The sequence below is a fragment of the Talpa occidentalis genome, unplaced genomic scaffold (genome assembly GCF_014898055.3).
Source record: "Talpa occidentalis isolate TD23 unplaced genomic scaffold, MPIMG_talOcc4v2.1 talOcc4.2, whole genome shotgun sequence".
NCBI lineage: Eukaryota > Metazoa > Chordata > Mammalia > Eulipotyphla > Talpidae > Talpa > Talpa occidentalis.
This window is the reverse complement of record NW_023602073.1, coordinates 100,409,852-100,436,036: the sequence shown is the minus strand read 5'-3', so window position 1 is coordinate 100,436,036 and position 26,185 is coordinate 100,409,852. Positions and strand designations below refer to the sequence as shown.

The 26,185-nt window shown below is 34.7% G+C and overlaps 1 protein-coding gene across 1 annotated transcript in view; it reads right to left on the bottom strand.

Annotated features, from left to right (window-relative positions):
- MANEA (mannosidase endo-alpha) overlaps window positions 1-21,459 on the bottom strand; it is a 44,748-nt gene extending 23,289 nt beyond the window's left edge. The window contains exons 1-2 of the mRNA XM_037520122.2: window positions 21,366-21,459; window positions 10,295-10,876 (exon numbers count right to left, since the gene is read on the bottom strand). Of these exons, the coding sequence (XP_037376019.1) occupies window positions 10,295-10,838 (544 nt within the window). The 5' untranslated portion in view covers window positions 10,839-10,876; window positions 21,366-21,459. The remainder of the gene's footprint in view (window positions 1-10,294; window positions 10,877-21,365) is intronic.
- Window positions 21,460-26,185: the final 4,726 nt, after the last annotated feature.

Sequence of the window (26,185 nt, the reverse complement as noted above, 5' to 3'; positions counted from 1 at the left end):
TCAGACCTCAGCAGCTCTGCTTCATGCCAGCCCTACTTGGCTGGACATTGCCCCTGAGGAGATGGGCAATTTTCTGAATTTTATTGGGCTAACCTTTCTCTTGTTCTCTCTATGCACACCAATTTTATTAAAAATCTTTCACATTAAGACTGTTTCCTTTGTCTTTGTGTACACAGATGGCTAAATCCTTTTCAAAGTTTGCACCCCTTATCAGTTTTGGGCACTTGGGTGATCCTCAGTCACAAGTTAACATGTTAAGTGTTACCATTAACATCAAGTTCCAATTAAACTTCAAAAAATTTAATTTATCTTATTACAAGTCCTATTGCTACTATTATATGCAATTTTAAAGCCAAAAGATAAAGATTTAAATATAAAGAAAGCTAGCATGTTCTTTCAGAAATACCCTGAAGTTTACGTCCATGTAGTGATTTTGAAGTACCCGATGACAAGCACAAAAGAAAGATTGGGGGATGAGATTTATCTTTATTTCCCTAGAATCTATCATAGGTTGGGAATAGTAGAGACTCAAATATTTAATGTGAGAATAAAGGAAATGGCAGATAGTGGAACATAATTCACTTTGTCTTTAAAATTAAGTATATTAGTTTTTTATTGTTGCTATAACAAATTAAGTGACTTAAAATAAATACAAATTCATTATCTTACAGTTCTATAGGTCAGAATGTAACATGAGTGTCACTAGGCTAAATTTAAATTACTAAGTTTAACTAAATTCCTTTTTGGAGGCACCAAGAATGTTTCCTATTGACCCAAGCTTGAAAATACCACATTCTTTGGCTCATGAACAGCTGAAGTCATTTTTATTTAGGTTTTTCTTTTCTTTTTTTTACATTTTAAAAGGACAGGTTTATTAGGAAAAGGCACCAGAGATGGATTGGAGGGCTGCCAGCCCATTTTTAAAAGGAGGAACAGGGATTGTCTTCAGCAATTGTGACAGCCTGTGACGGTATCTATCCCAGATCTGTGGGTACCCACAATACACTGAATAGTAAACCCACAACTCCCCAACTCTGCTACCAGCTCCTTATACTTGCTCCCAAGAGAGCCCTTGAACATGAGCTCTGGTTAAACAGAGTACATTAAGAAAACAGAGCACAGTCTAGGCAAGTAAGCCAATATCAACTTAAGCTATAATATTAGACCAACTTGTGGAAATTAGAAGTAGTTTCCAATAAGCAGTTAAGTAAATTTTAAGAATCAGAAAAGACAAATGCTTAAAAATATTCACTCTCTAGAGGGAAAAACCATGGAGGTGGTACTGATCTTGATGATACCCAACTATGAAGGCCTAGGTTAATGTGTATGTTTCTATCTTACATTTTAACAGAAATATTAAAGAGTAAAAAAAAAAATATATATATAATAAGGATATGAAGAAAATATCTTGTACATCTTTAAAACGTGTCTGAGTTTTGAGCTATGTGTTATTACTTTAGAGTAAAAAAAGTTTCTAAAGTAAAAAAAAAGTTGAAATAAACTGAAGACTAATTGAAGACATTTATAAATTTGTTTAGCCCAGATGTTCAGTATACAGAAAGTCTACAGTAGGGCCTCCCCTGGTGGTGCAGCGGTTAAGTGCTGGGTTGCGAGGCTGCCCGCAGCCTCTGCAGCGCCAGTTCGATCCCCGGCCACTGGTGAGGGTCCCACCAAAAAAAAAAAAAAAAAAAAAAAAAGAAAGAAAGTCTACAGTAGTATACAGTAATATTCTAGGCTATCATTTATGCAAAACAGTAAGTGTTCTATACAAACTAACACATTTTACCTTTACCTATGATGTATTTTTTTAAACTTCACCTTTTCTATGTCTAGTTATGTGTAGACACACAAAATACTATTACACTGCAACTACAGTTGGAGTGTTCAGTAGTAACAGGCATGCTCCTCAGGTTTGCAGCCCAGGAGGAATAGGGTATATACTATATGTACTCAGTATATAACAGGCCATACCATCTAAGTTTGTGTAAGGACACTCTTAGGACATTCCACAAAGACAAAATTGCATTAACTTCACATTTTTAGAATGTATTTTCATTGTTAAATGACACATGACTGTATGAAGTAGAAAGTACACGTAACGGGGCAGATGTGACAGGAAAAAAAAAAAGTAACCTGGGGATAGTTTGAAATACCAGAATAGAAGAGAACTATTTTAGTAGAAGAATGAAGAAAATCTATGTTTTCTATGGTAGCCATCAAAAAGACATATCAGAATAATTGAATTCCAGAGAGAAAAGGAGAAAGGGGTAGAGAGTTATTTAAAGAGTAGCTGAGAACTTCCCAAATCTGAGGAAAGGCATGGACAGATTTATGAAGCTAACAGATTACTCTATTATTTCACTGCAAAGATGTTCTCCCAAAAAAAAAAAAAAAAAAAAAAAAACACAACACTTCATAATTAAGCAGTCACAAATCAATGAGAAATCTTAAAGGGAACTAGCAGGAAGCTTCGTGGGGGTATATGTGCAGTGTGTGTATGAACATAAAAGGATCACACGTTAGGCTATCAACAGATTACTCACAAGAAACTAACAGACAAGGAGAAAGTGACATATTTGAAATACTGGGGAAAAAAAAAAAGGTAGGCTAGAATGCTTTATCAGGCAAAGGTATCCTTCAGACATGAAGGAGATGAAAAGTCTTTCCAAAGAAAAATAAGCTGAGGGAGTTGAGGAAGTGAATACACAAGCACTAGCCTTTCGTGGAGAAAATGCTGGGGAAAAAAGTCTATCAAACTTTAAAAAAAAAAAAAGACACTGAACAGCATATGAAAATATGCAAAGAGACAACACACTGGTAAGCACTGGTAAGGATGAAAAATATACAGTCACACTGACGAAACTGTAACTCTGTATTAGAATGGTGTGTTAACTCAGCTATAGTATAAAGGTTAAAAGAAAAAAGACTAATAGGAATAACTATAGGTGCTATAAATTGTTAGCAAAAACACAAGAGGAGGCGAATTGTGACATCAATAATGTAAAAGGCAGTAAAAGGATGGAGACTTTATAGGCAATCAAACATAAGTTACTATAAGCTTAAAATGGGCTATTCTGTAAGATGTTTTCTGTAAAGGCTATGGTAGTGACAAAGCAAAAATATATAGCAGAGTCACAAAAGATAAATAGGTAGGAAAACAAAGTATACCACCACAGAAAATAAATTTATAATTAATAAAACCAGGCCAAAAGGGAGAGAGAGAGAGAGAGAGAGAGAGAGAGAGAGAGAAAATACTAGCAAGAATGTGAAGAAAAAACTTTCACATTTTTGGTGATAATTAACTGAATCAGTCACTATGGAGAACAGTATTTTCTCAAACAATTAAAAATAGAACTACCATAATCCAGGAATCCCACTTCTGAGTATATCTCCAAAGGAAATGCAAACAAATTACAGAGAGATACACATGCATTCCCACCTTTACTGAAGATTTATTCACAATAGCCAAGGGAAAGATCCATCAACAAGTGAATGAATAAAGAAGATACAGTAAAATAACTACACAATTCAACTTCTATTTAGCCCTGAAAAAAGAAAATCCTGTCATTTACAGCAGCAACATGGATAGATCTTGAGGACATTATATCAAGTGAGATAAATACTGCCAGATAGTTCTCTCATATGTGGAGTCAAAAAAACAAAACAAAAAAAAACACCACAAAACAAACCAACAACCAGACTTGAAAAACCAGAGCAGGATTTTGGTGGCTAGGGGTGCTGGAGCGGAGAAATGGGAAAGATGTTGTTTGAAAGGGACACACCTGCAACTAGTAGCTAAATAAAACCTAGAGGTCTAATACACAGCACAGGACTCCAGCCACATCATGGGGGAAGAGAGTTTGGGATCACCTTTTCCCCTAAAAACTATAAAATTATATTTTCTCAGGTAGATTGGGAAGGTTCCCCAAGAAACTGCTAGGACTTTCCCTTAGAAAACTAACACGGAGACTGGTGACTTGCTGCGGGGAAAGGCAGGGAAGAGGAAAACAGGAGGGTGGCTGGGAAAGTAGACACCTGCGCCAGCAGAAGTGGCCGGGAGTAGGCTATCCACAGCATGATGGGGTATCTCCCTGGAAGGACTTCTCAGAAAGCAAATGCAGACATGCACAGATATGGGTTCAACCTGGGACACTGGAAACTCCTCTATCCGCTCTGGCAAGGAATGTTCTCCTCCCACCTCATTCCCAGAAGTAAGAGATCAAAGAATCAACAGGCAAAGCCAAGCCATATTCCATGCAAGCCTAACAGTAGAGAAAATGGCAGGTCAGAGAACTCACCAATCCCTTGGAAAGTATCAAGCAGACACACAAAGCTTATAAGTCAAATCCCTTGGAGGTGGGGTGGCAGCAATGGAGACTGCTGAGCCAGCCATAGCCAGGTAATCAGGCACATACCCTCCTGCCTCCTGCCTGCCAGGCCCAACTGAGTCCTGGAACATGAGCCTTGTAGACCAGAACTAGCCCCCTCATGAGAGACTCAAGTTTCACAGGCAATAATCTGTGGCAGAAAGGAGCAGCAGGGAAGTCAGGGCAACTGAATCACTGTACGATGGAGAGAGAGAAGAGGAGGCAGAGGTGACGAACCTCACTCCTCAACAAGACTGAAACAGAGTTTTTAAGCCCCCAACTATCTTTCTGCCCCTACCTCATGCCAAAGTAAACTAAGAAATAAAACTAAATCTGCAATGCCCCAACCACAACAACAACAACAACAACAACAAAAAAAACAAGGCAACACACATACTTAAGCAGGAAAAATCTAAACATAAATGGAAAAGCAAAAGAAGTGTAAGTTCTGGAGGACCTTTCAGACAAAACCTTAAAAAAAAAGTATTAAAAATGCAAAATGAGCTATAGGAACATCAGTCAAAAGCAGATAGGCAGGTGCAAAATCATAGATAAAGGAGACCGAGATACAAAGAGGTCTCCTCACTAAAGAATTGAAAATAACACAAGAACACAAAATGATACTGGAAATGCTTTCAATAGAATCAAACTGGAAGAATGAATTTCAGAAATAGAAGACTCAAATGCACAGATCACCCAGTTAGAAAAAGAAAAACAAGACAGGAGGAATGACAAAACATTAGGATAGTAGATATTCCAGATGCTGTAGAGAGAAGAGAGGAGAGACCCTATTCAAAGAAATAGTAACAATATAAGCCTAAAGAATGAATTAAACAGATGTCCAGGGAGCAGAGGACACCCACATTTCTAAATGCAAAATGACCAACACCAAGACACATCACTGGTATATTATCAAAAATCAAAAGTAAAGGAAAAAAATTTATAGGAAACTAAGAAAGGGTAGTTTACAAAGCCACACAAATCAGGTTTTACTGAGATTTTTGTCAGTACCTCTCCAAAGTCAAGAAAATAGTGGAATAAAGTTTTCACAATCCTACAAGGTGAGAAAACAAGTAAAACATCATCATTTGCAGACAAAAAGTCTTTTAAGTATTTATACAAATAATGAGTAAGAAGAAATTATTTCCATTCAAAATCATATTCAAAAGAATTAAATAAGAATCTAGCTATGGAATAAAGAACTTACACAATGAAAATAGATGTTATTAAAGAATATATACCATAAGAAGATAAAAAGACTCCCAGTACATGGAGTATAGTCAAAATGACTTCTCCACCAAAAGCAATCTATAAATTTAATGCAATCCTCATAAAATATCAACAATGTTCTTCAAAGAAATTGAAAAAAAAAACATTAAAATTTGTAAGATAAAAGGTCTGGAAAGCAATCATGAGAAAAAGCAAAGTGGTACTATGATACCTAACTTTATAGCATAAAGTAACAGTAATTAAAACAATATAGTATCAGAATAAAAATAGGCACATGAATCAATGGAATAGAATCAAAAGTTCAGAATAAATCCATGCATATATCAATAATTCATGATAAAGGAGCCATGATCACACAATGCAGAAAGGACAATCTCTTTAGAAAATAGTGCTTGAAAACCTGGATGTCCATATGTTAAAAAAAAAAAAAAGTTGCATCATTCTCTCCATTCCATTATATAAAAATAAATTTATAATGAACTAAAGACTTAGATATAAAACATGTAACAAAATATACAGAAGAAAAACACTGGCAATATATTTTATGACACCAATGAAAAAAAGATGTTTGGGAGACCTGACCCTTATGGCAAAGAGGAAAAACAAAGAGACATAATTGGGATTATTTCAAATTTAAAAACTTTTATGCAGCAAAAAAAAAAATAGGTTAAAAAGACACCCTACTAAATATTCAGACATGCCACAACTGACAAGTGGTGAATATCCAAGATAAACAATTAAAAAAATATAACCAATAAGTGAACAACAGATTTGTCCATTCCTTCATCAATTGGGGGATTCACAAAGAAATTATCCACAAGGTGAGGACAGACATGGAGAAATGGTCATTGCTTTTAATAAGGAAGATGCAGGTCAAAACTACAATGAGATATGAGCTCACATTGTGAGAATGACACAGACTTAAAACCCCAAAAAACAAGTGCTGGAAAGGATGTGAAGAAAAGAGGTAAACTATAGCGATGGGAATACCAACTGGTGCAGCCATTCTGAAGAGCAATTTGGATTTACTTATAAAAAATAAAATTGGAAGTACCATATGCCCCAGGAATCCCATTCTTGGGTATTGATCTGAAGATCATAAAACCATCAACTCAAAAACATACATTCTACAATGTTTACTGCAGCAATCCTTATAGTAATGGATATGTAGAAACAACCTAAGTGCACAAGGATAGATAAGTGAATTAAGAGAATGTGGAACATCCACATAATGAGATGTTCTTCAGTCTTAATAAAAGACAAAAGGTTGTCAAGTAAAACAAAACAGAAGGAACTGGATGGATTCATCTGCAGTGAAGAAAGTCGAAATACCAAGGGTAATTAGGGAACATTTACCTAGGAGAGAGTTTAACAAAGCAAAATACTTATAAAAACTAGGACACTAATAAAGGAACTGAGGGTTCTCCGATTAAGAGGAAGGGAAAAAGGACAAAAGGGGAGTAAGAGATCATAACGGGTAGAAATTAAAAAAAAATTTTGGAAAATGAAAGAATTCTAACCTAAAAAAGTTTACAGAATTACAGCGTATGTAGTGTCATCATATACATCATAAATATTATCATACATATGTAAATGTAATATAACACAACAGCTGAAGGAAAGGAAATCTCACTGTATGCTACAGTTCACTTTGCATTGAGGAAACAAAATAATTGATGACTATCCATTTTTTCTGTCAATCAGACATAACTTTTATAGCAACAAAAATGAACAGATGACTGTTACAATGTCTTTGCACAAAATAGGAAGTCACTTGAAAGTTGCTCTTCCCCCCAAAGTTTACAATACACTCATTTTGAATTTACTAATCCTACTTTGTCATATTTTATGTCAGAACCTAAAAGCTAGTGCTATTAAGTATATACTAGACAGTTGTATTTTTTTTTTTAATAGTAAAGAAATTACTTCACACAAGAAAAAGAACTCACCTTACATATAGATGGTGCAGATTCCCAGAATTCTACTTTTTCTTGGGGGGGGTGGGAGAGGGAGAAGAAAATAAAGCCCGCATGTTTCTAAATACCTATCAGCTTGACAGTGAGCATGAGCCCACTGTAGAGCTGGAAAAATGTGAGAATGAATTCTCTTGTAGCCCTATTGCTAGGGACACTGGAGACAAAGGGAACCAAAACAGGGAGTGTTTTTATAAAAGATACATTGATGATTTGAAGAATTTTCAGGCATCCAATCATATACATTTTTTTCCACATTATTTGCCTGTGGAAGACTATGACTATGCATTAACTGGAATGCTAGAAGTTAGAGGGAAGAGAAAGTTGAGGGGAATGTGGAACACCAATCAGAATAACTGATGAATTCTAACTGGTTAAGTTAAAGGTGCATGTTGTAAACCTGAAAGGCATTCATAAAACAAATGAAAGAATATATGTAATAAGAAGAGAACAAAACATGAAATAGTTAATATAAAACAGGAAAAGACACAAAAAATAGAAGATAGGAAAAATAGCAAAACAAAACATTTAAAAACAACCACAGAGGTTGTCAGTCTAGTTTAAAAAGGAAAAACAAGCTCTATCTAAAATCTGGAATAGCCTAGATGTCCATCAAGAATACAGAAACAAATTGTTAAAATTCATACAATGGAATACTACATATCAATAACAACTAAACTACGGATACAGTTAACATAGGTAAATTTGAAAATATTATGCTAAGCAAAAGATAAAACACATGCACATGCTGGATGAGTCTGAAAATTTGAAGTGATCAAACAACTACACTGAAAGAAATCAGATTTATAATTTTGTAGGGTGAGGGCTGGGCTAAATAAAACAACATGACAAAACCTTTTAGACTGTACAACAGCTTACTTCAGGATTGGGTGATATATAAACATGGTGTATGCCTTTGACAAACATTACTGAACTGTATACTTACAGTGGGAGAATTCATTATATCTTATGTAACTCATGATTTAATAAAATTTGGAAAGAATGCTGAATTAAATAACTATGCACAGAAATTCCAATTTTGGAAATTATGCCACATAAAATTGTAGTCGTCTGTACACTTGAAAGCAAAAACATACAAAAGAACCCAAAAACTAAAATATCCTAGGGAAAAGATAAAAACAGAGGTGATGGGGGTAATCAGGCTCCTCAACTTCAAATTATATTACAAAATAGTAATCAAACAGCATGGTAGTAGAATAAAGATCCAGCGATCTAAAGTCCAGAAATAAACATGCATATACGGACAAATAATTAATGACAAGGAACCAAGAGCACACAATATAGCAAAGAAAGTATATACAGTATATAAACATGCTCATTTACACTGTCTCTTCAATAAATGTTAACAAAACTAGACATTCACATGAATGAAAACTAGACCACTATTTAACAGAACTAATTCAAAATTGATTACAGACTTGCATATAGACCTAAAACCATATAGTATACAGAAGAAAACATGTGATATGCACCTTGACAGTGTCCTTTAAAACATCTTGAGGATTAAATTCCAAGGCAAACAAAAGCAAAATTAAAAAACAGATAACATGAAACTAAAAAACTTCTGCACAGCTAAAGAAATCATCATCAAAATGAAAAAAAAAACATTCTAAGAGGTAAGTTATTTCCAAATCATACATTTAACAAGGGTTAATATCCAAAATACATAAAGAATTAAAAAAAACTCACAAACAAAACCCAAGCCACCAAATTGAAAAAAAAAAAAAAAGGGCAGAGGATGTGAATAAACAGTTCTCCAAAGAATATATGCAAAGGCCCAACAGGCAAGTGAAAAAAATGTTCACCATCTCTTATTAGGTAAATGCAAGTCAAAACAAAAATGTCTCCTAACCACCAGTGTGAAAGGCTATTATTCAAAAGACAAGAAATGACAGATGTTGGAAAGGATGTGGAAAGAAGGGAAGCCTGAACACGTTGGTGGGAAGGTAAACTGGCGCAGCCATTATAGGAAAAATATGAAGATTCCTTAAAAAAACCCCACGAGAAACAAATTGTGGCCCACTTATCCCATTTTAGGATATTTATCCAAAGAATATGAAAACACTAATGCAAAGATATACACATCCCATGTTTATTGTGGTATTTACAACAGAAGATGTGAGAAAACCAACCTAAGTGTCCACAGCAGGATGAGTGGATAAAAGATGTAGTATATGTGCACACTGCAACACTACTCATCTATTAAAAAACATGCAGTCTTCCTTGTGCAACAACATGAAATGTACCCCGAGAGTTTATATGCTTACTGCAATAAGTCAAAGAAAAATACCATATAATTTCACTGGTGTGGTACATATATAAATAAATAAAAAAAAATAAACTTATATTCTAAGAAAAATTAATGGTTACCAAGAGGGAAAGGGGAAGGAGGGTGGATATAGGAGGGAAAAGGATCAAATTTATGGCAAAGATGAATTTAGACTTCTAGTGAAAAATTGAATGTTATAAAGATGTTGATTTATAATGATTTAAAGCAGAAACCATGTTATAAACCAAATGTTACTTCAATAATTTTTTAAAAATATTCCTCCCTTTTCCAAATTAAATATATATAGTTTAATTTGAAGTTTGTATATTAAAAATTGTAACAATGTGAAGACAAATGAGTAATTAATGTTCTACAAATATATACATACATGTATGTATGTATTCCTAAATATATACATAAAATAAAATAATTACCAATTGAAGCTGAGTATATTTGTTTCATGTGAGTTTCGATGACAGAAGGATCCCGAGAACTGTAACTTCCCAACTCAGGGTAAAAGCTGGAGCCAATGTCGTCTGGGGGCTTATGTTTCCCCTGTGGATAATTCTTGTTTAATCTAGGGTCCCAATGCTTCAAGATTGGATGATTCCAATGTACATATTTACCATCAAATTTTGGATTTCCATACCAGCTATAATAAAATACATGTAAGTAATAATTCGGAGGTGACTGTTCTTCCAGGTAAGGTTCAGAGGCTTTGGAAGGTGTCACAGTGATTTCAACACTTTTTAAATTCTTGGTATTTGTTTCACTGTTGATTTTGTCACTCTTTTGGAAATCCAAATTTTTTCCCAAGTTAGACGTTCGTTTACGAAGATATGGAAGAAGATCAAGTCCCAGAGGATCTCCAAAAGTAGCCGTATTTGGTCTCAGCATTTTTAAACCCATCATCAGAGAGAAAATAAATAGAATAAAAAGTGACAAAATGATGCAAGTCCTTCTTCGAAACTTTACCATGATGACAAACTTTAAACTCCAAAATGGTAAATGGTTAGCTGTAATTTATTGAAAAATGGTAATTAGTAAATCATCTTAACAATATTTCCAATGCATTAAATATGAAAACTAAAATCCATAAAGTTAATTACACTCAAAAATTTTTAATGTGCATTATGGTATGTTATCATTAAACACTGGTGTCTGCAAAAAGACCTGTATATGGCTTGGGTAAATGGAAATTATTTGGAAATATCACAATTACATTTTTTCCTATGAACATTTTAGGAATTTTATTGAAGAAAATGAATAGAGTTTTCAACATCTGGGCAAATTTTGCACATACTGAATATAGAAAGGGAATACATATATATATGTGGAATAAACTTTTCTTAACATAAAAGTAAAGGTTCAAAGTTTTTAAAAAGTACTTAGGCGTATATTAAAAAACTTGTAACTAAATGGATTTTCAATACTTTTTTTAAACTAAAGTAACAATTTTACAAGAAGGAAGTAAGTGTAATCATATTTTAAATGATTTTTGAAATGGAGCAGAATGAGAAAAATGGAGAAAAATGATCTCAAATCATAAGTTTCCAATTTAATAGTATTACTTCGTAATTTAGAAAATCTTACTGAACACAAGTTATAAACATTAACTTATAACTTCTAAAATGATATGGCATGTCTGTTTTAATAAGTATGCATATATGTATAGATATATGTATATATAACTATGTATCCTTATGCACACATACAGATAAAGTCTATTTTTAGGTAGAAATTTCTTGTTAGACAGGTAGTTGGTGAAAAGTTAAAATATATTTACAAAATGTGACTTTCTATGATATATGTTGCTATTTAAGAATTAAGTTAAAATAAACTAATAAAACTTTAATGAGCAAGTTATTTTGTCACATACATACACACAGATACTTTCTACAAATAGCTGCTTCTATTATGTGTACATATGCAAGATACTTGCAAGAAAAACTAAGATGAGAAAGCATATTTCTTTCAAAAGTAAAAATCAAATTCTAAGTTTAGACTATTTGTGAACTATATCATACCAAAAGATTAATACAAAACATTTATAATTTCAAACACAAACATTTGTAAATAAAATTGCCAGTTTAAAAGTCCATCTTCACATCTTGTTCTCTCTGCCAATCACCAAACCTGTCCCTTTTTCCTAAAGGCAACCATTTGACTTTTGTGCGTACCATTCCTTTACTTTTCTTTATAGTTTTTCCAAAACATAACACCTACAATATTAATTTTTTTTCCTATTTTACAATTTTATTTAATGTTATTACTATATATCATAAATATATATATATACATGCTTTGGGTACATATACATGTGTGTACACATACATACATGTGTTAATATATAAAAATGGAAATAATGGCAATATAAAAAGGTGTATGTTTAGAGGTTAGTTAATTTCTTAAGTTCAGGGAGTTTTCAAATGATTGTTTCTATAAAGACATGACTATCTGAAGAAATCAAAGGAAGCTGGTGTTATGGTAGCAGGTTTGATGAAAAGAATGAAATAAATCATATGAGGTTAGAAAAGCGAACATACTGGGTTTTGGTAAGAGTTATTAAGCAATCGTGAGTGTCCATTTGATATTTATGGTCAATGAATTCAAAGGGAAAGGAAAGTAAGGTTGTGTTTAGTAAACATTCTCCAGTTCTGGATTTAGAATCACAATGCTGGCATCATTTGATGTTCTAACAGGCAAGTAGGGAGAATGAACAGATGTAAAAGACTTTGCAAGTGAGGAAACAATATTGGACATGATGAACACATGAATATGTAATATGCATGTCATATATTGATGTATGCATGCCTTATATTATAATACATATACGATTATATAAAATATGTAAAACTCTTGGGAAACAATATTGAGTACAAAATCTTCTGACACTACCTCAGACCTACCTCTTTCGTATCTCTGCATTCTAACACATCAGTTCTTTGTCTTTCCCTTATAAAAAACCATGAAAATGGGCTTATAGCAAATAATTGGTACATGAGGGTTGATGAGGTGAGGAATGGCAGATGGGGATTTTGTTTTATATTAATTCACTAGTGTGATGAAATATTTTTGTAGCAAAGATTCTCCTTCTAAACTCTGAAAATAAGTTACCCAATTAATACTTCCTGTTGGTCCTAAGACTCTAATTTAGGGACTCCCTAAACAGTTTTTATTTTAATACTATTGCATGGATACACTGTTACTACACCAACAAGCTACGTATTAAATGTAATCAATGAATAACATAGGAAACTAAAACAAGCATTATGAAAGAAACACAGTCGACTTTAAGGCAAACAACTGAATACTTGTTTTCTAAGAAACAAAATTTTATTTCATTTGGCTGAAATTAAAAAAAAAATTCTAGAAAACAAAAAGTAAAAGATGTGTGACTCAGTTTCAGTTGAACAATTATATTATGTAAAAAGGAGTATGCCATGGAGCACATGGAATTCATTGATCAGTAAGTCATGATTCTTATGACCAAGGTGTTGAGTCCATGAAAAAGAGAAATATACAGATAACTCAGTGAAGAAATGTTCCAAAAGAGAAATGGAAGACATATAAACAAATGAAACAAACTTTTCAGGGAAAAACAAAACAAAACAGTAAATGGCCACAAGTGTCAGAGGAAACAAAATGTTCTAAGACATCCTGGACATGAAAAGATACAATTATGAAAAAAATGCAGAGAAAACAAGATGGTGAAGTAAAGCTGTAGTGGCATATTAGAAACACACTATCTTACTCTGATAAACAGGGGAGCACTGAAGACTTGTAAACAAAATACTAACATGGAGTTATCTGAAAGTTATTTCCATAAGTCACTCTTGAGTATGGAACTTTGTCCTGAAAATGAGCTCTAGGTACTTAGTTTTTCCAGTGTTCTTTGAAACCATCCTAATCTAATTACTGTAGATAAAAGATTTCAAAGTCTCCCTCCCCTCACTGTAGCTATTATTTTCAAATTGTACTGTGACTCTTCCCAGTTAACATCTTAAGAGATTTTCCACTTTCCAGTTAAGCAAGGTACACCAATGCTTCCCTCTACTTTCTCCAGCACAAACACAAAGATTATACAAATCTTACACTTGTTGGTGAGCTGTCCCTACTCCCTTGCATTTTGGAGTCTATAGAGGTAACTTGCCACCAGTTTTGTGGCAAATGATTGTTTTTACTATTGTAATGTTTTGGAATTTATTTCAGAAGATTCAGTGTACCAGTGCTGCTGCCATCCCCGAATTCTCCTTTACACTTTCCTAAAAATGTAGTAATACAACTTTACCTCTAAGTACATCTTCAGCAATATATACACACCTATATTTTCATGACCATTTAATTCCAAATTCATTCAAATTTCCATGATTTCTTCTTTAATGACTTATTCATAAATGCATTATATTTGGAAGACTTTCTAGTGTGAATCCACACAAAACATCCCCTGTAAATTTCAATCTTTTCAAATACATTGACATTTGCTTTAAGGTTCAACTTACAAACCAACTGTATGTGTTCCACATGTAACTGAAAAGTATGTTCTGCAGATACTGGTTACTGAGTTCTACTCAGGTCAAGCATATCATCACCTTTCTTTGCTTGTGTTAAAAATTCCTCACTATCATATGTCATATCTATAAATGTTTACATTATTTTAATTGCTGTTATTCAACTTAGGAACTCTATTTTCCTGAAGATTAAATCTTGTTTTATAATGAAATGTTTCTTTCCTTTTCTACTAATGGGTTTTGATTTAAATTGTTTAATATTAATATAGCTACAACAGTTTTCACTTGGTTAATATATGCACAGAATATATTTTCATGATTTTATTGTCACATTAAATATAAGAAGTCTTAGTTTTTGTCCAATAACTGTAGTATTCAGCACATTTAGAATTCATGTAATAACAACATGTTATTACAGCTTTAAATCTACTTAGCATTTTTTTAGCCTCCTTATACACTATTTTCTCTTTTAATCTTTATTTCCCCACATTTGTTAATTACAATTATCTTTGCCATTGCTGATCTTAGTAATTATGGCATACATTCTTGTCAACATCTAGTATGAATTAGAGCTTTACTATTTTTCAAACATAAAATGCACACTTTGAAGATATTAATTCCTTTATCCCGTCCCAACTTTTGTGCCTCTATTTTGGGACTATTTTACTTTTTTATATACCTTAAACTTTATAATACTGTTTTGTACATATTTATTCTTTTCTCTTTTCTTACTGTGGTTTTTTTGACAATCACTCTTTTAAATGCTAGCATATTTTTTATTAAATGTCACCATATATGAAAACTTTTAGAGACACTGTGTCTGTACATATTATTTTCCTTAAGAGAAAAGTTTACTGTTGCTTCTTGATGACTTATGAAAGACCATCTCATTAATCTAATCATAAACTGAAATCTTTACAACTGGGTTTGCGTCCTCATGAATATTTTGTCTATTTCTGATTCATTCATACTCCCTTATACCCACAGGTTCTGAAGTCAAAGTCACAGAAATTTCCCTACTCTTTGGGCTCAAAGGTCCAGCATCTCTGAATTCCAATTTTGGTCCCACAGAGCCATAACACTGCAGGAAGTTCTGCTCATTTTCTCAGCTGTCATTTCTAGTAATGTTCCCAGCTTCTTTGTTGCTACTTTTGAATTAGGGATTTTGAATATCTCCCCTACTAATCACCTCAATCTGACCCAAAATAATGCAAATTATAGAGCTCAAAAATCATACATACAAATTATTAAAATAATCCCACCTGAGTTCCCTTATAATCTCATAAGGACAGTTGAAATCATAATTATACCTCAAAATTCAGGTGTAACAAATGGAAAGATTTAAATTAACTACATAAAATTTTAAATATATATCTAAGGACACTATAAACTAACAAAATGAGTAAAAATATTTGCAATATAGAGCTCAATATTAGAAAAAAGCGAATTAAAGGCACACAAAGGTATAATTTCTCATCTCTGAGATAAAAAATAAAAAGTATGAAAATACAATTGCTGGCAGACAGTGGGAAAACAAGTGCTCCCATATGTTGCTAAGTGAATGTAAATCTATATAGTCATTTTGGGAATTTAGCAGAATCTAATAAAATTACACCCATTTATTTACCTTTTGACTTAGTGATCCTTCATAGAGTTTACCTTGAAAATGTATACCCAACAAAACAAATTCATATACAGCACTGTTTTAAAATAACTGTAAAAATTTCAGTTGAAAAAATGAGAAAACACTCCTTAAAATGACAAAGTGATTTTCCAGATATATTAAGTGAAAAAAATGAAATGGTATTAGAAAAAAAAAATTTTCAGGTGAGCAAAAGAAACACATATGAATAAATAAGGCTGATTATCTGCAGGGAATAAGGAGGAAACAAGTAGAAAAATAAGGAGGGGGAAAGAGAATGGGGTAACAGGGTTGGGGGAATAAAAATCTTCTGAGTATACTTTCTTGGTAGTTTTGTCTTTCTGAACCATGTCTTATTTCATACTCAAAACAAATATTAAATGCTGAACTCCAGATAGTAAATTGTTTCATGCAGTGATACCGCTTACAACAATTCTTAAAATACTTCATGTGCTTTCTAAACACAAGCAAATAAGGAATGTGTACTAGAAAATAGAGCCCAAGGTTTTTCATGGACAAAATGTTATAAATGGGAGGCTAGAATGAAACATGTGCTGTCAGATTATAATTGGAAGTATCAGTATAGCTGTGTAGCTTTTAATATATCAATAAATAGGTGTGTGTATTTACACCTAAATACATTCACATTAATTCCTGTCCACTGAGAAAGTCTAGAACCAAAGAAATCCTGATAGCAATGAAATGAATACACTATATACCTAATGCCAAATCTGGTTTTAAAATCCCCTACTCCACTTAAAAGAACCAGGATCCTCAGGGGAAATGGTGATTCCAACACTCTTTTAGGAACAAGATGAACATAGAACATCGTGCTAGAAAGAAAGTACTAAATAAAAGGTAGGAGTGATGTCCATAAAGCACAATAGCTAACTTGATGGGGCAACCACTGGTTAAATGAGGTAATTTCAGCATCACAATAAGAAATAAGAGTCATAAATTATAGGCATTAAAGAATCCATGAATTTATACTGCACTTCTTTAAATGCAAAAATAAATGTAATGAAAAAAAAACCCCTCATATTCAAATGCCAACTATGGAATAACAAAATTAGAATATCACTATTTTGCAACTACCATAACAACTATCAAACAGAAACAACTATCAAAACTATTAAGCAAGATTCAATGGGTATTAAATAAAGGAGTCAAAGTTTAATGAGAAACAGGATATCTACATATTGGCAAAGTACCTCCCCCAAAGACACCTATTACAAAGGGAAACAGTAAATTAGTGCAGACAGCAGCAAAAATATATGGAACAAGTGATCAAAATATTTTGCAAAAGTAGGTATCATGAGTCTCCTAAGAGGATGCCCTAAGAACACAGAATAACTACTGCGACATTACTGTGGTATGGTTCTTATCATGAGAAACCATCAAGCAAAATATTACACACCCATATCTACATATATATCATACATATACAGCCATATATATGCACACTTTTCTACATATATACATATGTGCACATACATTGTATATATCTTATACACACATAATATATAATTATATACAATAAATACATAAGTGCATGTGTGTGTAATGATAATGTAATGTGGTAAAATATTACCACATGGTGACTGTAGGAAAAATACATAGGAATTACTATATATAGTAATATTGGCAAATATAGGAACTATTTACACTATTTTTAAAATTTTCTGCAAGTCTGAAATTATTTGAAAATAAAACAAAAAAAGGTAACCACCAACAAACTGAAGTACATGAGCTATTAACCTAATAATATCTGCTTATTTCTGCAAAGGGCCAACTCACACATACTCTGCACTGCACAATTCCTGAGTGTGAATCCCATGTATGGAATACAGAAGTCCTGTGGACAGGTACAAAGGATGACATAATCATTTTGTTCTTTTATTACCTGTTCTAAAATTTCCAAATTATCGGTACATAATCAAATTCTTCCTTTGCTTAAAGAAAGTGAGGTTTGATAAGCCATGGAGTAGAAAAGATATTTATGGATATGATGTCAATTACATTAAAAATACAATTAGAAAATAAAAATACGTATGATTGCTTCTGTGTGAGAAAATACTGTGATACGCTCTTACTTAGTTTACTAAAATCAGAACAATACTTCCTAAGAAGAAAAATTTGTTTGGGGGAGGTATTTGATCATCAATGATATGAATATTGATGAATCAGAGTATAGGAGAAATATTTACTGGTTTCAGAAATTAGTAAGACTGGGCCTCCCCGGTGGCGCAGCGGCTGAGCGCTGAGCTGCGAAGCTGCCCACAGCCTCTTCAGCGCGGGTTAGATCACCGGCCACCAGGCAAGGGTCCCACAGGGCGCACAGACCTCTCCTGCCGCCCACTGCTCCCCTCAGCAGTGTCCTTCAATCCTTCTGCCTGTTCTGTTTCCCATTCTGGTGAATTCTCTCACCCTCCCATGTACCCAGTGCTTGTATAAATAAATAAATCTTAAAAAAAAAAAACAACAATAAATTAAAATAAATTAGTAAGACTGACTTTTGAAATGCTGACCAGTTGAAAGGTGAAACGCATGGAAGAGCCAGGATATATAATGAAAGGAATATTGATTTTGGAATCCGATGATAAAAGTTCAAATCAGCCATGATGAACTAGTTCTATGACCCTGAGTAAATTCATGTAATGTCTTCTTTAAAAAGGACATGTTTACTGATAAAGTTGTTCTGTGACTCATGAAAAATAGTGTACATGAAAATGTAAATGTATATTTAAATCAAACAATACTAATTGGATCTAAAAACAAAAGTGATAGAGGAAAAAAATAGTTCTGAAACTACATTTAATTTTCCTGATTTATGCATGAAAACAAAACACAAAATATCCATTTGTGTAAGTCACCTTTTTTCCCATTTTACCTGTAAATATAACTTAAGCTGGTCCCTCTTTTTTATCATAATCATTTAAGTAATTCAATTGAAAAATGTTGATCATTATAGATAATCCACTGGAGCGCTATTCCAGCCTCCATATCTCACTTACCATAAGTCATCTCAACCTAAATAAGTTTTGATTTTTTTATTATTATAAGTATAGGCTTTATAATTCAAATACGTGAGTTTAAATTCTAGCTGTTGCTTTTTTTTTTAGCTATTTCACCCATACAGTAACCTGATTTTTCCCTCCTTTTCTCATAGGTATGTTATTACCTTACTCATAATATTTTTTTGAGGATGAAATGAGTTATAATATTCCCAGAACTATTTCTGGCTTAGTGTAATATTGAATAAATATGCAATTATTTATGGTTATTATGGATGTCTAGTAATCAATTAATAATCGACAGTTCATTCCTTATAAATGTCTATTTTTTATGGATTACTAATTCCTCAAAACAAAACTGAAAGGTTGCCTTTCCTAATGACACCAAAGTTATAAGTACTTATTTTTTTTAAATATTCTATTGTCCTATTTCCTACTTTTAAAATTGGCATTTCTTTATGTATCAAAATACGCTATTTATTTGCATGCATTATATCCTCTACTAGACTGTTTCTTAAGGTCCAGAAATGCAATCCTTATCTTTATACTTTATTATAACCCAATTATGTCTTAGACACAGTGACCATTAAGTTTTCAGGTTAAACAATTTAATTCCTGATCCTTTTGTTTTTGACACTGTTATATTTTAGGGAATATATCTATGAACAGATTCTACTGATTAACATGTTTATAATCTATATGGAACATGTTATATAGGAAGAGTCATGTGTTTATATGTATATGTAGAGACTCAATTTAAAAGTCCTTTTAATAAAAATTATGTCCAATATAGTAAGTCACAATGATCACTGAGATACCTAACAGGTCTAATAATCTCGGGGAAAAAAAAAAATGAGCGGAAGAAGAGGTTTCAGAAGTGATCTAAAAGAAAAAAAATTCCAACTGCAGATGTCAGGTTACAAAACAGAAACCTACTCAAGCCCTGACTTACAAAAATTTGTAAGTCTTCAGAGGGTAGTTTACATTACTAAAATACACAGAAGTTATATATAATGGACACTTTTGAACTCTATGGTTTCTGTTTTGTGCTTTTTTTTTTTTAATTGAAGTAACATTGACTTGTAACATCTAGTTTTCAGGTGGACATCATTGTAAGTCATCAGCTGTATATACTTGACTTAATCTCTCAGACAAGAGCTGAGCGATCCGGAAGCAATGGGATAGGAGTCATTAATTCAAAAAGTATTGTTACCCTATTACTCAGAAAAAGTCAGGATTTTACCCTCTAACTTCAGTATTCTGAAAACATAGAACGTCTAATGTTTTCTCCTAATTTTCTAAGAAGCCACTGAAGATAAACCACCTTAGAAAACACACCTGGGACTTTCAAAATCACTTTCTGTATTAAGGTTTCCCTAACCAGGTCAATTTTAGTGTAAACACTTGTACACCTGGGTTAACAAATTCAATTAAGCAAAAAAAATCCTTCCATTTCAATCCTCACAACCACCTGTGAAGCAGAACGTCTTAACACCATTTTACAGCTGATGGAACCGAAGTACAGAGAAGTTAGACGTTTTCCAGCATTTTCGTGCCAGCAAATGGCTAACAAATAGAAGGTTAAACAATGAACAAGCAGCAGACCAAGTATGGCTCTAGAACTCAAGCCCTTGCTTTCTTGCAATTTCACCTTCCAACCACACATTAAAGTTTAGAGAGCACAACAAACAACTGACACGCGGCCACGTTTTCCTTTAAAGATCACGGATCTGGAAAACAATGTTACCTACTCCATAAACTGTAGCCCAAGTCAAGCTCAAATTAAATTAAATTCTGAGCTTAATACCCATCACGTGGCTAACAGCAAATGCTGCGTTCTCCCTCCCCACCTCTTCCACCACCAACTCCGCCTCTTTGGGCGCCAGGGGACCACAAAACACACTTCCCACTAGACTCCAAGCCCGTGGGGCCCCGACTCCTCCATTCTCCCCTGGGGCGCAAGGCCCAGTGTGGGGGACGCCAGGCCGAGGCGAGGGAAGCTCGCGAGCCCCAGAACTGCTGACCTGCTGGGGAGTGAAAGGGACACCTGGACACCTGGAGGTTCCGCTCTGGAGAGGAGAGGAGCCCAGCGGGGTCGGCACGAAACGGTAAAAGGCAATAAAAACAACAGAGAATAATAATAAAAGAGCCGCAGAAGGGGTGCCAGGGGACGCGGGGACCGCCGCTCCCCGACTCCCGCCTCCGCAGCGACCAGGAGTCACAGGGCCCCGGCACGACAGCGGGAGCAGAAGGGCGGGCGAGAGGGCGCGCAGGCGAGAGGGGGACCCCGTGCTCCCGTAGTCGCGACTTTGGAACCCAGAGACCTGCAACTACTCACCAGGGTCCCGGATCCCCGCCACCAGCAGAAATTCCGCCGCCAGAGCATCGGCGATCCGAGGAGGGCGGGCGCTGACCCGCACAGGCCAGCCCGGCCGGCCCCGCCTTCTAAAAAGGCTGACGCGGAGCATTCCGGGAGCCCTGGAGGCGGGGCCTGAGGGCGCTTGGCGGGCTGGGGGCGGAGTTGGGGGAGGGGCCTGAGGGCGAGACGCAGGATGGGGGCGGGGCCTAGGGCGGGGCCTGAGGGCGCGGGGCTCCCGTCTGTGTGAATTGGAAGGGGCGTGGCCTTCACCAAGTCACCAACAAGTGGTGAAAAGGGGCAGAGTGGAGTGGTTGCTGCGCTCTCATCCCATTTTTCCCAGCCAGAAGTGACCTGCTCCTCTCTTAGAAACCAATTTTATAATTTCCCCCGATCCAGGACAGCTGTTTTTGCTATTAAGCGCTCAGAAGTTGCTTTTACCTCGAATATACTGGTAGTTATATTATGGCTTCAGGACTCCTCCTTTACTATGGCTTCAGGACTCCTCCTTTACCCGGTTTGCTGGATCAGAAAACCTGCTCAGTGGCCCATTCTGGCCACTACAGGAACAAAACAGGCAGATCTACTGAAATACACTGCTGAGGGGAGCAGAGGATGAGCCAGGAGAGGTCTGCAGCACCATGTGCGTAGCTCCCTGGCCAGGAATTGAACTCGTGCTGTAGTGACTGCGGATTACTTCATAGGTTGCATCTTATCACTTGCACCACCAGGGAGGCCCTGAATGTTTCCTTTATGTACACATCACAAAGAATACCCAAGTACCCCGCCAGAGGGGAGAAGGTACAGAAAAACAATGATATTTTTGAAGGCTTCTAGAAAGGCCTCTCCAAAAGCATCTCTTTCTCTCTTGCCCAGAAATAACCATTATGATAAATTTTATTAATTTCTTTGCTTTTCCTGAAAATAGTTGTATTTTATGATCCTTTAAGAATATAGTTATCTTGGTGTTGTATTTTAAGCACTGAATCATAATTTCTCCCTTTAATTTCTTTTTTCACTACATATACAGGATTTGAGATGCTTTTTAAATGGTTTAAGCAGACTCATTATTTATAACACCTGCTCTTGTTAGAGTTTTAAATTTTTGCTTGGTAGGTTCTTTTAACTTGCATTTCCACCCTTGCAGTGGGGAAATGCATTTTTATATATGCTTAGTGGCTATTTGGGTTTCTACAAAATGTCTATTCTTAATTTAGGCTTTTTTTATTGACTTGTTTGCTTTTAAAAAATAATTGCCAGATATTTCTCTATTTTTTTTTTTTTAAGATTTATTTATTTATTTATTTAAACAAGCACTGGGTAAAGTCAGAAGCGCGGGAGGGTGAGAGAATTCACCAGAGCCAGAGCCGGGAGCAGAGCAGGCAGAAGGACCGAAGTACACGGCTGAGGGAAGCAGCGGGTGGCAGAAGAGGTCTGCGCGCCATGGGGGACCCTCCTCCAGTGGCTGGGGAGCAGCCGGGGATTGAACCGGCACTGCAGAGGCTGAGGGCAGCTTCACAACCCAGCGCTTAACTGCTGCGCCACTGGGGAGGCCCAAGATATTTCTCTATTAACGGAACTTCCCATTTTAACATTATATAAGTTTCAGTTATTTACTGCTGAAAATCATCATGTCCCCTTTGTCTTGACTTAACCAGCCACCTCGACCTTCCCTTTTAGTAAATATAAATTTGTCTTATTGTCCAAAAGTTTATTTTTGTTTTTATTTTATTTAGTTCAATTGTTTATCTTCTCTGTATACCACATATGAGTGATATCATACAGTGTTTGTCTTTTCCTGTCTGGCTTATCTCATTAAGTATAATTCCCTCTGTGTCCATCCATGTTGTTGCAAGTGGCAGCATTTCATCGTTTTAAAAATAGTATTCCATTATGTGATAATCTTCATTTTTAAAGTTTAAATACTTCTGTCTTGTCAATTTTATGAGTTGCAAATAACTTCTCTCAGTTTATAAATTGTCAACTTTTCATGGTGTTTTTTGATAAGCAAAAGCTCTATATTTTAAGGATTCTTACTTGATTTAAAATTTTTGTAGTGTTTTAAACTTTTTGTTTTTTGTTTGCAAGAGTCTTCTCAAGCTGAGATCACACCCTATTCTCTTTTATTTCGCTCTAATAGTTTTAAATTTTAATTGTGAAATATTTCAGACACAGGAAAGTATAGATAACACAATGAAAACCCATGTACTCAACTCGATGTACATAAACATTTCACCAGTCCCACTATCAGATGATTTTTCCCTAAAACCGCCTTAACTGTTCTTGGCTCTTTGCTCTTTCATATGAACTTTAAGATGAGTCCCTTACACAGTTTGGCCTGAAAAGAATTTAGCTGCCAAAAGTCCCCAACAAAGCTTCCAGTTGAGAGCAGCAAACAATTCAAAGATCCAAACTCTCACCTTTCCCCCTAGTGCTCTAATGTTTCCACCATATGGACACAAAGATCCTAAGTAATAACAGCATCTTGAAAGCAAAGAATCTAGTCTTACTCCATCCCACATAAATTTTTGAATTGTAATGTAAGTAAAAAAGAAGCTGGTGTTGGCACATTATATCTTAACTCCGATCTGTACATTCCTTGACATACTGCCACACAGGCTAGGATACCTTCTTTACTCTTTATTAGAGGCTTTTTTAGGATTCACTGCAACAATCTTTTTCTGGGACTCCAAGATACTTTTGCACAGTCAATCCCTCAATCAGCCCTCTGTCCTTTGGAACAACTTCCCTTTCCCCATGGCAACCCTCAGTGCCCCCAAGTTATAGAGAGCTCTAACTTTACATAAACCACATGTCAACTTGTCACAGGTCTGTAGCCCTAAGACCTCCCTATGAGGCAAAACATTTCCTGACGATTATCATATTGATCCAGATGGTTAGTCTCTCTGTGTTTGACCTCTTGGCCCAACGTCATTTTGATCCTGAAAATATGAATCAGTGGTAAAACAATAAAATTTTGTATATATATAAAAAATGTATCCTTAGAGTTAAAAGTAATTACATAGTTATAGCCTAAAGTTTTTATTTACAAAATCTTATTCTGGATGTTTTGTTTCGTTTTGATTTGTTGAGATCGCTCAATATGTTAATATTATGATAATTGTTTTATTTGATATGCATTTATTCACTATTTTGGTGGGGTGCCTACTGTCATATCAATTCATATGCAGTCTCTGCTTTCTAAGAACCTGACATGTATTGAGAAATATGGAGATATACACTGTATGGTTTATATTAATTATCCACTTAGCACTGTTTGAATTACTTCAACTATATTTATATGTCTTAATTCTCAAGAGAATTTATGCTCCTCTCAGACAGGATTACTTCATTCACCTGTATATTTATATAGCACCTACCTCAACACCTTTAATGTGGCAAGTTTCAAGTATGTTTACTTAATCAAATATATTTAGTGATCAAAATTTAATTCTTAATTGACCAAAGCATTTATTTGTGTATGTGATAACTTGGTGGTCATATTTTTCTACTCGCTTTTTTTTTTCCAAAATAAATTCTGAGTATAATGCTTAATCATGTTTTTAAATTGAAAAAATATATAACAATAGAAGCAGAACTTATAGAATTACCATTATGATTTTGAGTTATAGGGCAAATGGACAGCTTCTAGGGTCAGAATAGAATAGGAAAAAGCCTCCAAAAAAAAAGGAAAGCTCCAGAGATAAGGGCAACAAATTTCAGGGACATTAAGACAGAGTGAGTGGGACCACAGAGAACTAACAAATCACAAAGACTGATGGGGCTTTAGAATAATTAGGGAAAGAAGGTGTATATTCCCTGAGGCACGACTCCACAGCAGCTTCCTTGTCCCTCCATGGCCTGACTCATCAGCCTAGGAGTCCCACTTTATTTCTGTTCTTTTTCTCCTTAATAAACTTTTTCTTATATCTATTTCTCTAAACAAATATGCCTCTTTTCACTTGTTTGTCTGAGAGTCAGTGAAGTTCCTGCTGCGACTTCGTGAGACACCAACCCTGTGGTCTAGTGGCTGGGACTCAGTGCTGCCGCTGCAGCCTGGGACCAAGTCCTGGCTGGGAGACTAGGTTTGAAAACCTGAACTTACATTATCAACTTTACAGTAGAAAAAAGAATTATGTCTGTAAATTTACCATCTTTCAATAGTAATACTATTCATTAAAAAAAATAGAATGTGCTCCCCAAAAGATGTATTAAAAATGCAACCTTAAAGATACAGTTAACTACTTTTGTGGGCTTAAAATTTGTTGCAAGATAGATTTTTATGTATCATAGCTTCAGGAGAAGTGTAGAAAGAAATATCAAAACTGAGAAAATACTGACTTCAAAAACTTTTTTCATGAGTACATTATTTATTTTATAAAATGAGATAAGGAAATTTTTAATTGGTTTTATGAAAGAACAAAATATTTTGTCCTTCACATTTTCTCCAACAGTTCTTTATGTCTTTTGAGTTAGATTCCTTCCTACACATGTTCAAACACCTTAGAAAATTCTTGTCTTCCTAGTTCTCCCTCTGGGACCTTGGCCCCAAAACCTGAGGGTTTGCTTTTATTTTTTCATAGTTCCTACTTTGGGCAACTCAGTGATATCCTTTAATTACACTTACCTGCAGGTCAGAAAACTTGTTGACTGACTTAGGCTTATTAGCTGTCCTTTTGATAATATTAGGGCTTTGTTGAAGTTTTGTTTAATCAGTATTTTACTTGTGAAAGGATATTAAAGTTCAGCTGGACAGCATTTTTCTTAGTCGAACAAGATTTTATACATCATTCCAAACAGAT